At 37.6% G+C, this 13,318-nt stretch overlaps 1 protein-coding gene across 4 annotated transcripts in view; it reads right to left on the reverse strand.

Moving 5' to 3' along the window:
* The window catches only part of BTRC (beta-transducin repeat containing E3 ubiquitin protein ligase), a 185,893-nt gene that overhangs the window by 58,900 nt on the left and 113,675 nt on the right, over positions 1-13,318 (reverse strand). For all 4 annotated transcript variants that reach the window (XM_059899708.1, XM_059899707.1, XM_059899706.1 and 1 more), the window contains one exon: positions 8,963-9,052. In XM_059899708.1, coding sequence (XP_059755691.1) covers positions 8,963-9,052 — 90 coding nt within the window. The remainder of the gene's footprint in view (positions 1-8,962; positions 9,053-13,318) is intronic.

Consider the following 13,318-nt stretch of genomic DNA (forward strand, 5'->3'; position numbering starts at 1 on the left):
AGCACCATTCTCTTATAGAATGTGGGGGGAAGTCCTAGAGACTATTTAGTATTAAGTCACTGATCTTAAAATACTGATACATTTAAGTCTTAATGAATATTTTTAGGAAAAGCTATTAGTCAAAAAACAAAACAAAGCAAAACAAAAAGTCAGGTTTCTGACAGAATTGCAAGAGCTATACTAAAGATTTTTAGAGGGGAAAGGAAGGTAGGGAGATAGGTACTAGGAGAAAGTGAAGGGCCTTTTGTTCTATGAGTTCTGCAAAGAAGTAGAATATCAGGGACTTATATTCTGCAAATACAGTATCTTAGGGCTGCAATAAAGAATTTCTGTTAGTTATATATATTATTTTAAAAGTTCTATTAACTATGATGAGAAAAGATTAGCTTATACCTAACCTGAATATTTCATACTATACTTTAGGCTCTTTCCTGTTAATTCTATACTCAGATGGGTACCCGATAAACTGGCTTTTACGTATTAATACTTTAAATAAATGCCTAAGACAACTGACTGTTAATATTAAGAAAACAAATTTATTTTATATATCTTTGGAAGATATCTGGATTCATCTACATAGTCTATATTACTTGCTTTTACAGTAAGCCACTAAACTTAAGATATAAACTCTAAAATACTGCAAATCCTGGTGGCCTCATATACTTTCCCATAGTCAAAGCCTGTCAAAGGTGGCCAAGAAAACAGCCACTGATTTGGTAGAGAAAATTTGGCTCATTAATGTCTTCCACAGCCTTATACAATATTTTCCAATATTTCAGGGATGATTAACATGGTTACAATTTTAGTATAACTGAGCTTTAAGTGGATGAACAAGCCTTTAGTCTCAGTTATTGCATAGATTTGCCCCCCTCTTCCTCCTATAAACACCATTCATTGATAGTCAATTATCAATTATATAAACTGAAATAACACAGTCCCCCACACAGAGAAGTCAACGGCATAGGGAAAAAAAACCAAATAGTGAATTTCCTAATAAACAGAATCAGGAAAGGAACATAATTTAAATATGCCATAGCTTACTGCCTGCATTAGGGTCCTCTTTTAAATAATTCAAAGTGACAGAAGTCCTCCAAACCAGAAAACTCACATGCTACTTGCAAGGAAAACTCTATATTGGAGGGGTGGGGTGGTATGAGGCTGAGAAGGCAGACCTTTTAAAATTTTAATTTCTCTGGTTACCTGATTTTTAAAAAATCAAAGGTTAAAACCCAGAGTGCAATGCCAAGGAAACTGTAAAGTTCTAAATGACCCCTGATAGAATTACCGTCTACAGATCATTAATACATCAACCATATTTGTGACAATACTTTGGAAAGTAGGTGGTATTTCTTTCTTTCAATTGAAGTAAAATTGGCATATAACACTATATTAGTTTCAAGTGTATAGGCAGTATTTCTTAAAGTCTGTAAACCAGCTCTAGAGTGCAAACACAATGCCGGTGTACAGCAACAAAAGTATGATGTAAAACCCAAAGATTTTTCTTTTTCATTCTTTTTTAAGGAACTGTGCCTGGCATTGTGCAGCTGTGGTGTTGCCTTCATCACTCCCAACATTTCCAGTCTTGCTAATTAAAAGGTTGATCACAGAACAATGCTCTTCTCATTAATTTCAGTGTTCCGATTGGGCAGGATCCCTGCTTACCCCACCTGATCTTTTCACACTGCTGAAGTTAATGTGACAGGAGCCCGAAGATGGATTACCTGCTACCATATTGCCTATCGCCTCCAATCAGGAGCTATCTGTGTAAACTGATTGTTCTAATTTGCTCTCATTATTTTTACAATATCAGGAGAAAATAACGCACACAGCTCACTGTCAAAGCCATGAAAATCAGCCATTAGTTAAACCCAGACACTGAGTGGCTTTATTAGAGGCACTGCAGTTTATTGATGTAGCTCCAGTCAAACAAGGCAGCATTTGCTTCAGTAGAAGGAAATGTTTATACTGAAAGTAAATATTTATTGTAATAATACCCACAGCAACATGGTATTTTGAAGAATCCTGTCCTTATTTTATAAGCTTGGTTTTGACACACATTAACAACAATGAAGAGTTGGGTTGGCATAAGAAAGTAGATAACATTTAATACACACATAGTAGCATGAAAATCTGTCTATTAACTCGAATATGTGTGCACTCTTCACCTCCTATACCTTGTATAATAAGAAACTCTATTCTGTGACTACAAATGCTAATCAATCAATAAATAGTGCAGGTTCTACTTTGCACAACACAACAACAAATATTTTTCTAAAACAGTAATTTTATGACTTAGGAATCAAAATGGTTTCTATAAATGGATTATATAGGTATAGGTTTAAATAATAAAAACAGTATTCTTATACAATGTAAGTGATCAACAAGATTACTAATCCTAGTATCACAGAAATTCACAATATGTTTCAGAATTGGAAAATAAGAAGCATAATAAAGCCAGCTAAGCAAACAACAATCTGGGTTTTAAACCCTTCAGTAAGAGATGGTTTCTTAAAGCAGAAGACAAAATTCTACACAAAGGTTTGATAGTCAATGAGATACTATCTTTAAAAGATTTGTCCTGGGCACAAAGAAAATATATTTTCCTGTTGTAAAGAAAATGCTAAACTCTGGAAGAAAATATATGTTAATTTGGCATTTCTAGGCTTGCCTAGCTGAGAACATTTTGTAAAAATGTTAGCTAAATGCTGCCTGAACAGCATTTTGGGGGGCCGGAGAAGGAGGGTATAAATAATGGAAACTGATGCCTTTTAAATAAAGGAATTTAATCCACACATTCTACCCCCATTCCCCTTTTTAGTATTAGAAGGAAACATGGCTTCCTCCTGTTTTCTTTCTATACTAAGATTCCTAGGTAATGTGAAGGCAAGAGTATGCCCTTCTTGCTGCTCCCCCTTTAATGGCCACTTTTCTTTTTCTAAGAAACGTGTGCCACGCTTTTCTCCTTAAAATTCCTGCACTAAAGACTGCACCATACTGCACTCCGTAAAACGTGCTGATGGTGCCAATTACAAGCCCCCAGCCGAACGCTCCAGCCCCCACCATTCGGGCAGATTTATGCGGACTCTTGCTGACGTTATTACAAGTCAGAGTTTATTGGGAAATTGTTACATTATGCGGAGTGTCTAACAAATTGCTTATGCTGCTATAATTGGATTACAACAGCCGCTTGCTCCCACCGGTAAGATTAGGCAAGTAGGACTCCTGCCGATCTCTGAGCGTTAGCAGTAATTTTATTTGCCTTGCCTCTCTCTTTCCTAACAACATGCCTCTCTCCCTGCCAGCTGTCTGCTGAAAAGGCACAGGCTTGTTCCTTGGCCCTAACAATGCAATTACAGCCCCGCAGATCGCACTGTTTGTGCATTAAGTACAGAGCCAAAACGAGGCGAATTGATCGTTTGACTTTTGGAGAAGCCATGTGATCTCTTGGTGCGGGTGATCCGACATGCATCAGGCAGGCAATACTGCAGTCAGTTCTTGATGAAAAACTTTCTTCCTTCATCACACTCTCTCCCAACCTTTCCTTTTCCACTGAGGGAGACAATGATTGGACTCATCTCATGCTAATCTAGATTAACCCACAAAGACAAACTCAATCTTATTAGCTCCCTGGCTAGATAGAAATGTGAATAGGTTCTAGCATCTTGAAGCGCCTCAGTCAGATATATCAGTGGTTCCCAAAAGTTGAACCACTGCTGCTATCTAAAAATAGGCTCATAAAGAGTTCACTGAAGGGAAAAGGTTTACAGAAACACTGTAGTTCAAAAGAACTACAGAAAGTTTTAGGTTTTGGCAAATAAAACTGCCTTGGAAAGGCTTTGTTATAAGCTCTATTCAAGGAGCCATCAAGAAATCAGCACTGGGGCTTCCCTGGTGGTGCAGTGGTTGAGAATCTGCCTGCCAATGCAGGAGACACGGGTTCGAACCCTGGTCTGGGAAGATCCCACATGCCGCGGAGCAACTAGGCCCGTGAGCCACAACTACTGAGCCTGCGCGTCTGGAGCCTGTGCTCCGCAACAAGAGAGGCCACGATAGTGAGAGGCCCGCGCACCGCGATGAAGAGTGGCCCCCACTTGCCACAACTAGAGAAAGCCCTCGCACAGATACAAAGACCCAACACAGCCAAAAATAAATAAATAAATAAATAAAATTAAAAAAAAAAAAGAAATCAGCACTGAACCTGTGTCCTGCCTTTCTCCACGGATCTGCTCTGCTGGATGATGCTGGTGGCCAATGTGCAGAATCAATGCCTCTGACTTCAGACTTAAAAACAGTTAGTCTGATCCCCATTCAGGGCAAAAGTTTAACATATTTTGATAACAGCTTTCAGTTTCTTGTTTCTTTTTCTTGTATGTTTAACAATGAGCGCAGGTAGCAAGGAGACTGTGCAAGTATTTACTGTGAATCTAGACTATAATTCATGAAGATTCTCACTGGGGTCCTAAATTTTTTTTTTAATTAACTTTGCTGAAATGGTTGAAAATGACTTTGAATTTTACCAATTTTAATACAGACCAGGATTCCTGTTTACACTTTCCCCTCCAGTGGCATATGCTACTTAGGGTTCCTGAAGCTGATTACACAACAAATGTGCAGTCAATCTGCTGATCCATTTTGGTGCCCCATGTTTGTATTCTTAAATATCATGCACATCTAGAAGGTTATGTATTCTCATATCCTTAATCTGACAAACACACGAACTGTTGTCTATAATGAGGATTCTTGATTCTATTATTACTTCAAAGTGAGCTTGGAAAAGTCACTGTACTAGTATTTCTCAGAACCTCTCTGTAACCCCCATTAACATTCATTAAATTCATATAAATATTTAAAGATGGAAGAAAAAACATTACTTCTGAACTTAATTCCTGCCTCCTTAATACAGCAATAAGCCTAATGTATAAAACATTATACTTCAGTTTTTCCAACCACATCAGCCTCAATGATATGGTTAAATCTTAATATATTCTCCACAAAGCTACTCTTTAGACCCAACAGAGAAGCTTGTGCACAGAATGGACCATCTGATATGCTACTTGTGGAACAGAGTATTAAAGAAGTCTGTTAACACGTAGTTTAAAACTCAAAAGAAACTCTGAACAGCTGAAATGCCTTATAAATAGCACAGACCCAGAGGAAGTGCAAACGTCTGCATTGTGAATTGTAGATCTTAATTACCGACAATGGCTGGTACAGCAAGTAGCACAGGAAAAAAGTGAAACAGTTGCACTGTTCATGGTTGGCAATAATTCTTCAGGAAAATATTTACTATCAATCAGTTATGAGAAAAGGGACTCTGTGCTCGTAAAACAGCACGTTGCTTCTCATACCAGGACCATTTTGCTTCAGCATAATCTGAATTTAAACAGCTTGTTTCCTGCGGATATAATTTTGGAAATAAATAAAACAAGTCTTCTATCAAAATCTGGAGTGAGTGGAAAGGAACATCACATTTTTCTGTCTCAGTTGCAAAAAGATTATTAGTCTAAAGTAAAAAACAATAACAACAAACAACAACAAATACAATACAGAACATATCTACAGAGGACTATGGAAGGGGTTTATTTTCTAAATATAAAGAGGCAGAACTTCTCCGACCTAGGCAGGAATCCAGGCAGATGTGTTCAAAAACAACTCAGTTTTAACTGTATGTGTATGTGTATGTGTAAGGGTAAATTAGGGAAAAGCCTGAAAACAAAAATTTTCAATAATACTTGAAGTCAATAAAAATATAACAAAAGTTAATGCTCTTTATTTTTCCAGTAAGCTTTCTTTACCAATTAAAAAATATCATGAAGGTTGACAATTAGGTACAACATGATTATTGATTTTAAAGATTAAGTTGGCAGTCAATAATGACTGTCCATTTAAAGCTACAATAAATACAGAGCTTATCATGTTCCAAACACAAACCTCATGAACTACAGGGCTATAATTAGTAAGAAGGAAGGCTTTGGAAGAAATAAAAAACATCTCAATGCCTCCAAATATTACTTGGATTAAGTTATACTATAAAATGACCCTTCCTCCATTTTTATTTTAAAATATTTTCTTAAGACTCATTCTTCAAGTCAGAGATTCAGAAGATTATTAACCGAGGGTGGCTGCAGTTTGCCTTACAACTTTGTCTTCTTGTATTCTAAAGAGGACTAAGGGTCTCTTTTCATACACCTATTATAAAACATTTATTTTAAGATTATCTCTGGCAAAGAAGTCACATACAATATAGTATAGGGGTCCAAACATAACAGGATTGCTGTTTTTAAAGGGACTAACTGGTATTAATGTCTTATATAAACAGTATTCAATAATAAGGTCTTAGACTTTAATTACCATCTCCACCCAAACCAAAGTCACACCTATCAGAATTAGTTGTTTTGAACTAGAGGACCAAAATGGTTGATATCACCATATTATAGCTGCTCTCCATGAAAATGGACATTCAAGGCCACTTTGGAGCACAATCTGAATCAACGACACATACTTGTACCAAGTTAAAAACCAATGCAGCCATATCAAGTATAGCAGGTGAAACTATCCAGTTAAGGGCTAAAGGTGAAGAGCATGAAATAGGGACAAGCTTACAGACCTACAAAAATAATGGCAAGTCATTACTTTTCAAAGGGCAAGCAATAAATGAGGCCAGTAGAAGCAGCACAGAATCATGAGATACACATAACACATGTAAATAAAAAAGGGAAAACTCTTCCTATTCCCATGTTATTGGCACTTCACTGGAGACTGTTGCAAGAAAGAGAATTTTCAGCTACATGTTTTTATTTGCCATTGACCAACTGATTATTTGGCTCAAATCTGAAGCAATGAACCAGAAGATGAAGATGGGCCAATAAAAGGAATCAGAAAGTTAGGTGGGTTCCTAAACTAGGAAGTGATAGAAATCATTATTAAATTAGGGTGTTTAAGGAGATGATGAAAGGATATAGGTGGCAGAATAATGCTAAAATAAGCAAGAATGGGATGAGAGGGTCACCATTTGAGAGCAATGGAAACAGCAGCAATGAGCAAACTTATTTCCTCACTCAAGAGCATAGTATGCCATTGTGCCAGATGCCACAAGATTTCTAACCATGCACCGCTAAAGTAGAAGGTAGGAGAGGAAAAAAAACACCATCATACAGACATACACCAACATAGCTATGTAGCTTAGAGATCCTGGCTGACAAAGTATTGAGAAAACAAAAGGAACAGATGCTCACTTGGCCAGCTCTCAATGTAACTCATTAAAATCGTCACCCTGTCCTTGGATCGGTGCTCATGCTAAGATTTTACCTTGTTTAGCCAGAAGTCACCCACTTGTGATGAAACTGAGAACAGCATGGCCAAAAAGGAAAAAGATTACTTTCAAAGGCCCAAATTATTGGTCTCCTCAATGTACCAATGCTAGATAAAAAATAGGGTCAATCAGCACTTGGCTAGTTGTGACTATATGACTGAAAAATAAATACACGTTAATTTATAATATTCATATTTTGCAGTAAATTATTAAGACATTCTAATTTAAGAATTGAACTGATTAACTCTACCTTTTTTCACTATAACTTTTAATAAATTGCGACATTTCTTATATGGATCATTTCCAATGGTTCTGTTTTGTATGATATATTTTCAGTTGATAAAGTATGTCCTTTATCAACTGAAACTACTTCCTGTTTTAAGAAATAAAACAAAATTAAAAATATTGCTGTTCCTTGATTTTTGTAGCAAAGAATGGAGACACATGATACCAGGCCTGGCTCTAATAATAACAGTAACAGAGACCCTGAGTGTATAACACAATAGATTAAACTAGTTAAAGTTGGGAATGTTGTAAAAGTGACAAATCCCTAAATAGTTATAAAAGGCAGTAATTTTGCAGATATGCAGAGTAGAAGTCTAGAAACAGAGCCCGTACTGTACTTTTACTTACTCCTGGAATAATTTAAATGGCTGAAATCTAAATTTTGGTCAAAGTTCCTGAGTAATTAGAGATGGAAAACTTGAGGCATAGTTGATACAATTATTAGATTGTAAGATCTCTAATACATAAGATTATTTTTGTATTTAGGCTATAGATATGGCACACATTTATACATAAGAAACAAGAAGCTCCATATGCATGATTAAACATACTTGTCCAGTCAGATCAAGATCACCAAAAGCGGTATTTTTATCAATAGCCGCTCAATAAATAATAATAGTGATATAATAATTGGATTTTCTATAGCATATTTCACAATCCTACAATGGTGTACTCTATACTTATTACATTTTAAAACCACCAACAAACTTATGAGAATAACTGTATATTTTTTTATACAAATCTTTTTTTTTTGGTCGCGCCACACGGGATCTTTAGTTCCCCAACCAGGGATCGAACCCGTGTCCCCTGCAGTGGAAGCAAGGAGTCTTAACCACTGGACAGCCAGGGAAGTCCCACACAGATCTTATCTGTAATAATCCATAACTAGTGTCAAGCAACAAATGTGAATTAGGCTAAAGTGTGACCAGAACACATAATCAAAAAATTCTGCTGCAACTGAAGAGATAGAAACTCCAACTTGCAATCTGCTTTGGATAAAATGATGCCTCCTACATTCTTTTTAAAAATCCTATAATAGGGACTTCCCTGGTGGTCCAGCCGTTAAGACTCTGTGCTCCCAATGCAGGGGCCCTGGGTTCAATCCCTGGTTAGGGGACTAGATTCTGCATGCCCAGCTAAAGAGAAAAAGCTTGTATGCCGCAACTAAAGATCCCACATGCCGCAACTAAAAGATCCCACACGCCGCAACTAAGACCCAGCGCAGCCAAATAAATTAAAATAAAATAAATAAATATTTTAAAATCCTATAATAGTCTTTAATAGCAATACTGAGTAAAGATGTCTATAGATAAACCATTATTATGATGTGGTATATAATATATATTGATGTGCAATATTACTTACTTTGGCCACACAATTTTCAGTCTTCATAGCAGTGCTTGCTAGACATACTGTCTCTTGATTTAAGCAGAGTCTGGCACAGCTGTTGTAGGTCTGTAAAGAGAATTTTTTGGAAATAGGTTTAAATACTGAAATACTGTCGTATAGTTTTCAAATTCTGCCTTATTTCTCAAAATCAACACACAAATAGATCCTATGTGTAAATACCAGGTTTACGGGAGCTGCAGGACAAGGTAGACAGGGGGAAGTAAAGAAAGTGAGAGCCCAAAAGTGCCACTGATGTGCCCATGAAGAAGTATGTGAGCAGCAGTGACTTTACTGTATATACGAAAGGTAGGGGTGTCAGTTATTCAAAAATGGGCAAAGGACTTGAACAGAGATTATCCAAGAAGATATGCAAATGGCTAAAAAGCACATGAAAAGATGCTCAACATGACTAATCATGAGAGGAATGCAAATCAAAACTACCATAAGATACCACCTTACACCCATTAGGATGGTTACTATTAAAAAAACAAAACAAAACCAGAAAACAAGTGTTGGTGAAAATGTGGAGAAATTTGAACCCTTGTGCACTGTTAGTGGGAATGTAAAATGGTACAGCCACTGTGGAAAACAGTATAGTGGTGGTTCCTCAAAAAAATTAAAAATAGAATTACCATATGATCCAGCAATTCCAATTCTGGGTATATACCCAAAAGAACTGAAAACAGAGTCTTGATGAGATACTTGTACATCCATGTTCATAGCAGCATTATCCACAATAGCTAAAATGTGGAAGCAACCCAAGTGTCCACTGATGGATGAATGGATAAGCAAAATGTGGTATATACATACAGTAGAATGGTATTCAGCCTTAAAAAGGAAAGAAGTTCTGCCATATACTGCAACATGGATGAAACCTAAGGACCGTATGCTATGTGAAATAAGCCAGTCACAAAAAGACAAACACTGTATGATTCCACTTAGATAGTCAAAACAGAAAATAGAATGGTGGCTGCTAGGGGCTGGGAGAAGCGGGGAATAGGGAGTTACTGTTTAATGAGTACAGAGTTTCAGTTTTACAAGACGTTAAGAGTTATGTGGAGAGGACTTCCCTGATGGCGCAGTGGTTAAGAATCCGCCTGCCAATGTAGGGGACATGGGTTTGAGCCCTGGTCCGGGAAGATCCCACATGCCGTGGAGCAACTAAGCCAGTGCACCACAACTACTGAGCGTGCGCTCTAGAGCCCGTGAGCCACAACTACTGAAGCCCACGTGCCTAGAGCCTGTGCTTGGCAACAAGAGAAGCCACTGCAATGAGAAGTCCACGCACCGCAACAAAGAGTAGCCCCGGCTTGCCACAACTAGAGAAAAGCCCGCGCGCAGCAACAAAGATCCAATGCAGCCGAAAATAAAATTTTAAAATTAAAAAAAAAAAGTTATGCGGATGAATGGTGGTGACTATTACACAACAATGTGAATGTATTTAATATCACGAACTGTATGTTTAAGAATAGTTAAGATGGTAAATGTTATGTTACATGTATTTTGCCACAATTTAAAAAAAAACACTGGTTATACTTTATTGTAATCAAACTTGCCAATGTATTAATTAAAATGTTTCCTTTTAGTCTCAAGTTTTTACTGATAGTACATGTCACAGCTCTCAAACAATAGTGCATGTCAGAATCATCTGGGCTTGTTAAAACACAGATCGCTGGGTCCCATCCCCAGAGCTTCTGAGAATCTGCATTTTTAACAAGTCCCCAGCTGATGTTAATGCTGCTGGTCTAAGAACACTCTTTGAGAACTATTGATATAAATATGTGTGTTGAAATTAAAGAGAAAAATCTTAAGACGTGGGTGATCTCTTATAACCAATAATAGGAAAGAATCAATTTGTTAAAATTCTAGATTTACAGAATAGTTGCAAAAATAGATGAGTTCCTGTATACCCTTCCCCAGCTTTCCTTTATGTTTTTTGAAATATTTATTTATTTATTATTTTTGTCTGCATCGGGTCTTAGCTGTGGCACACAGAATCTTTCGTTGTGGTGCGCAGGCTCCTCTCTAGTTGTGGTGCACGGGCTTCTCTCTAGTTGTGGCACACGGGCTCTGTAGTTGCAGCACATGGGCTCTCTAGTTGCAGCGTGTGGGCTTGCTCAATAGTTGCAGTGCGTGGGCTTAGTTGCCCTGCAGCATGTGGGATCTTAGTTCCCCCACCAGGGATCGAACCCGCGTCCCTTGCATTGGAAGCTGGACTCTTAACCACTGGACCACCAGGGAAATCCCCCAGCTTCCCTTTATGTTGATGTCTTACACAACCACAGAACATTTGTCAAAACTAAGGAATTAACCTTGGTACAATATAAAGTTAAGAACTTATTTGAGTTTCACCAGTTTTTCCACTAACATCCTTTTTCTGTTCGGGATCTAATCCAAGATCCCACATTGCATTTAGTTGCTGTGTATCCTTAGTTTCCTCTAACCTCTGACAATTCCTCAGTCTTTGCTTGTCTTTCATGATTCTGACACTTCTGAAGAGTACTGATTAATCTACAGAATGTCCCTTTGTTTGGGTTTGTCTCATGTTTTCTCATGATCAGATTGAGGTTATACATTATTGGGAAGGATACAACAGAGGTGATATGCCCTTCTCAATGCATCAAGTCAAGAGGTATGTTGCTGAGTGCTTCTGGTGATATTAACCTTGACCACTTGCCTAAGGTTGTGTCTGCCAAGATTCTCTATTATAAGCTTATTATTTTTCCTTTAGAAATTACTAAATATATTGTAGGAAATACTTGAAGACTACGCAAATATTTTGCTTCTGCTTCAACTTTTGCCTGCTAATTGTAGCATACTGGCGGATCTTGCCTGTTGTAATTTTTACTGTGGTGTTCTAATGGTGACTTTTAAATTTCTCTTTCCATCTACATCTATCAATTGGAATTCTTCTTAAGGAAGCGCTATGAGTTCTTCCCCTGTTTGTTTACTTATTCATTTATGTATTTACTTATATTAGCAATGGATGCATAGATATTTTAAATAATTCATTTTTGGTCAATTATCATTCTTTGGAAAAGAGTAAATAGACAAGAATAAAATTTAAGAAAATAGGGAAAAATAACATTATAAATTTGGTTTTCCATTTAAACAAGTTAAACTTTTAAAAATTTATCCATTTGTTTTATTCTTATATTGTTTAAGTTGAAATTATTTCAAACACATATTTTAAAAGAATAAATGATCATTTGACATTAGTGTACAGGCGCTATTGGGACATGTACTAATACATTCTGGACTCAGGTTCAGTATTTCTTTTGCAACTGCTAATACCACAAACACTATTCATGTACAGACAACAAAATTTTTTTTTAAAAAAGATTTATTTATTTAATTTATTTTTGGCTGTGTTGAGTCTTAGTCGTGGCACACAGGATCTTCGTTGAGGCATGTGGGATCTTTTGTTGTGGCACACGGGCTCTTCACTGCGGCGTGTGGGCTTCTCTCTAGTTGTGGCGTGTGGGTTTTATTTCTTCTCTAGCTGTGGCACGCAGGCTCCAGGGCAAGTGGGCCCTGTAGTTGTGGCACACGGGTTCCAGAGTGCGTGGGCTCTGTAGTTTGCGGCACACGGGCTCTAGCTAAGGCACGCAAGCTCAGTAGTGGTAGCGTGCGGGCTTAGTTGCCCCGCGGCTTGTGGGATCTTAGCTCCTGGACCAGGATTCAAACCCGCATCCCCTGCATTGGAAGGCAGATTCTCTACCACGGGACCACCAGGGAAGTCCCGAAAACACAATTTTTTTTTTAACATCTTTACTGGGGTATAATTGCTTTACAATGGTGTGTTAGTTTCTGTTTTATAACAAAGTGAATCAGCTATACATATACATATATCCCCATATCTCCTCCCTCTTGCGTCTCCCTCCCACCCTCCCTATCCCACCCCTCTAGGTGGTCACAAAGCACCGAGCTGATCTCCCTGTGCTATGTAGCTGCTTCCCACTAGCTATCTACTTTACATTTGGTAGTATATATAAGTCCATGCCACTCTCTCACTTCGTTCCAGCTTACCCTTCCCCCTCTCCGTGTCCTCAAGTCCATTCTCTACGTCTGCGTCTTATTCCTGTCCTGACCCCAGGTTCTTCAGAACTTTTTTTTTTTTTTTTAGATTCCATATATATGTGTTAGCATACAGTATTTGTTTTTCTCTTTCTGACTTATTTCACTCTGTATGACAGACTCTAGGTCCATCCACCTCACTACAAATAACTCAATTTCATTTTTTTTATGGCTGAGTAATATTCCACTGTATATATGTGCCAGATCTTCTTTATCTATTCATCTGTCGATGGACACTTAGGTTGCTTCCATTTC

This window comes from Balaenoptera ricei, chromosome 16 (assembly GCF_028023285.1).
Source record: "Balaenoptera ricei isolate mBalRic1 chromosome 16, mBalRic1.hap2, whole genome shotgun sequence".
NCBI classification, from domain to species: Eukaryota; Metazoa; Chordata; class Mammalia; order Artiodactyla; family Balaenopteridae; genus Balaenoptera; species Balaenoptera ricei.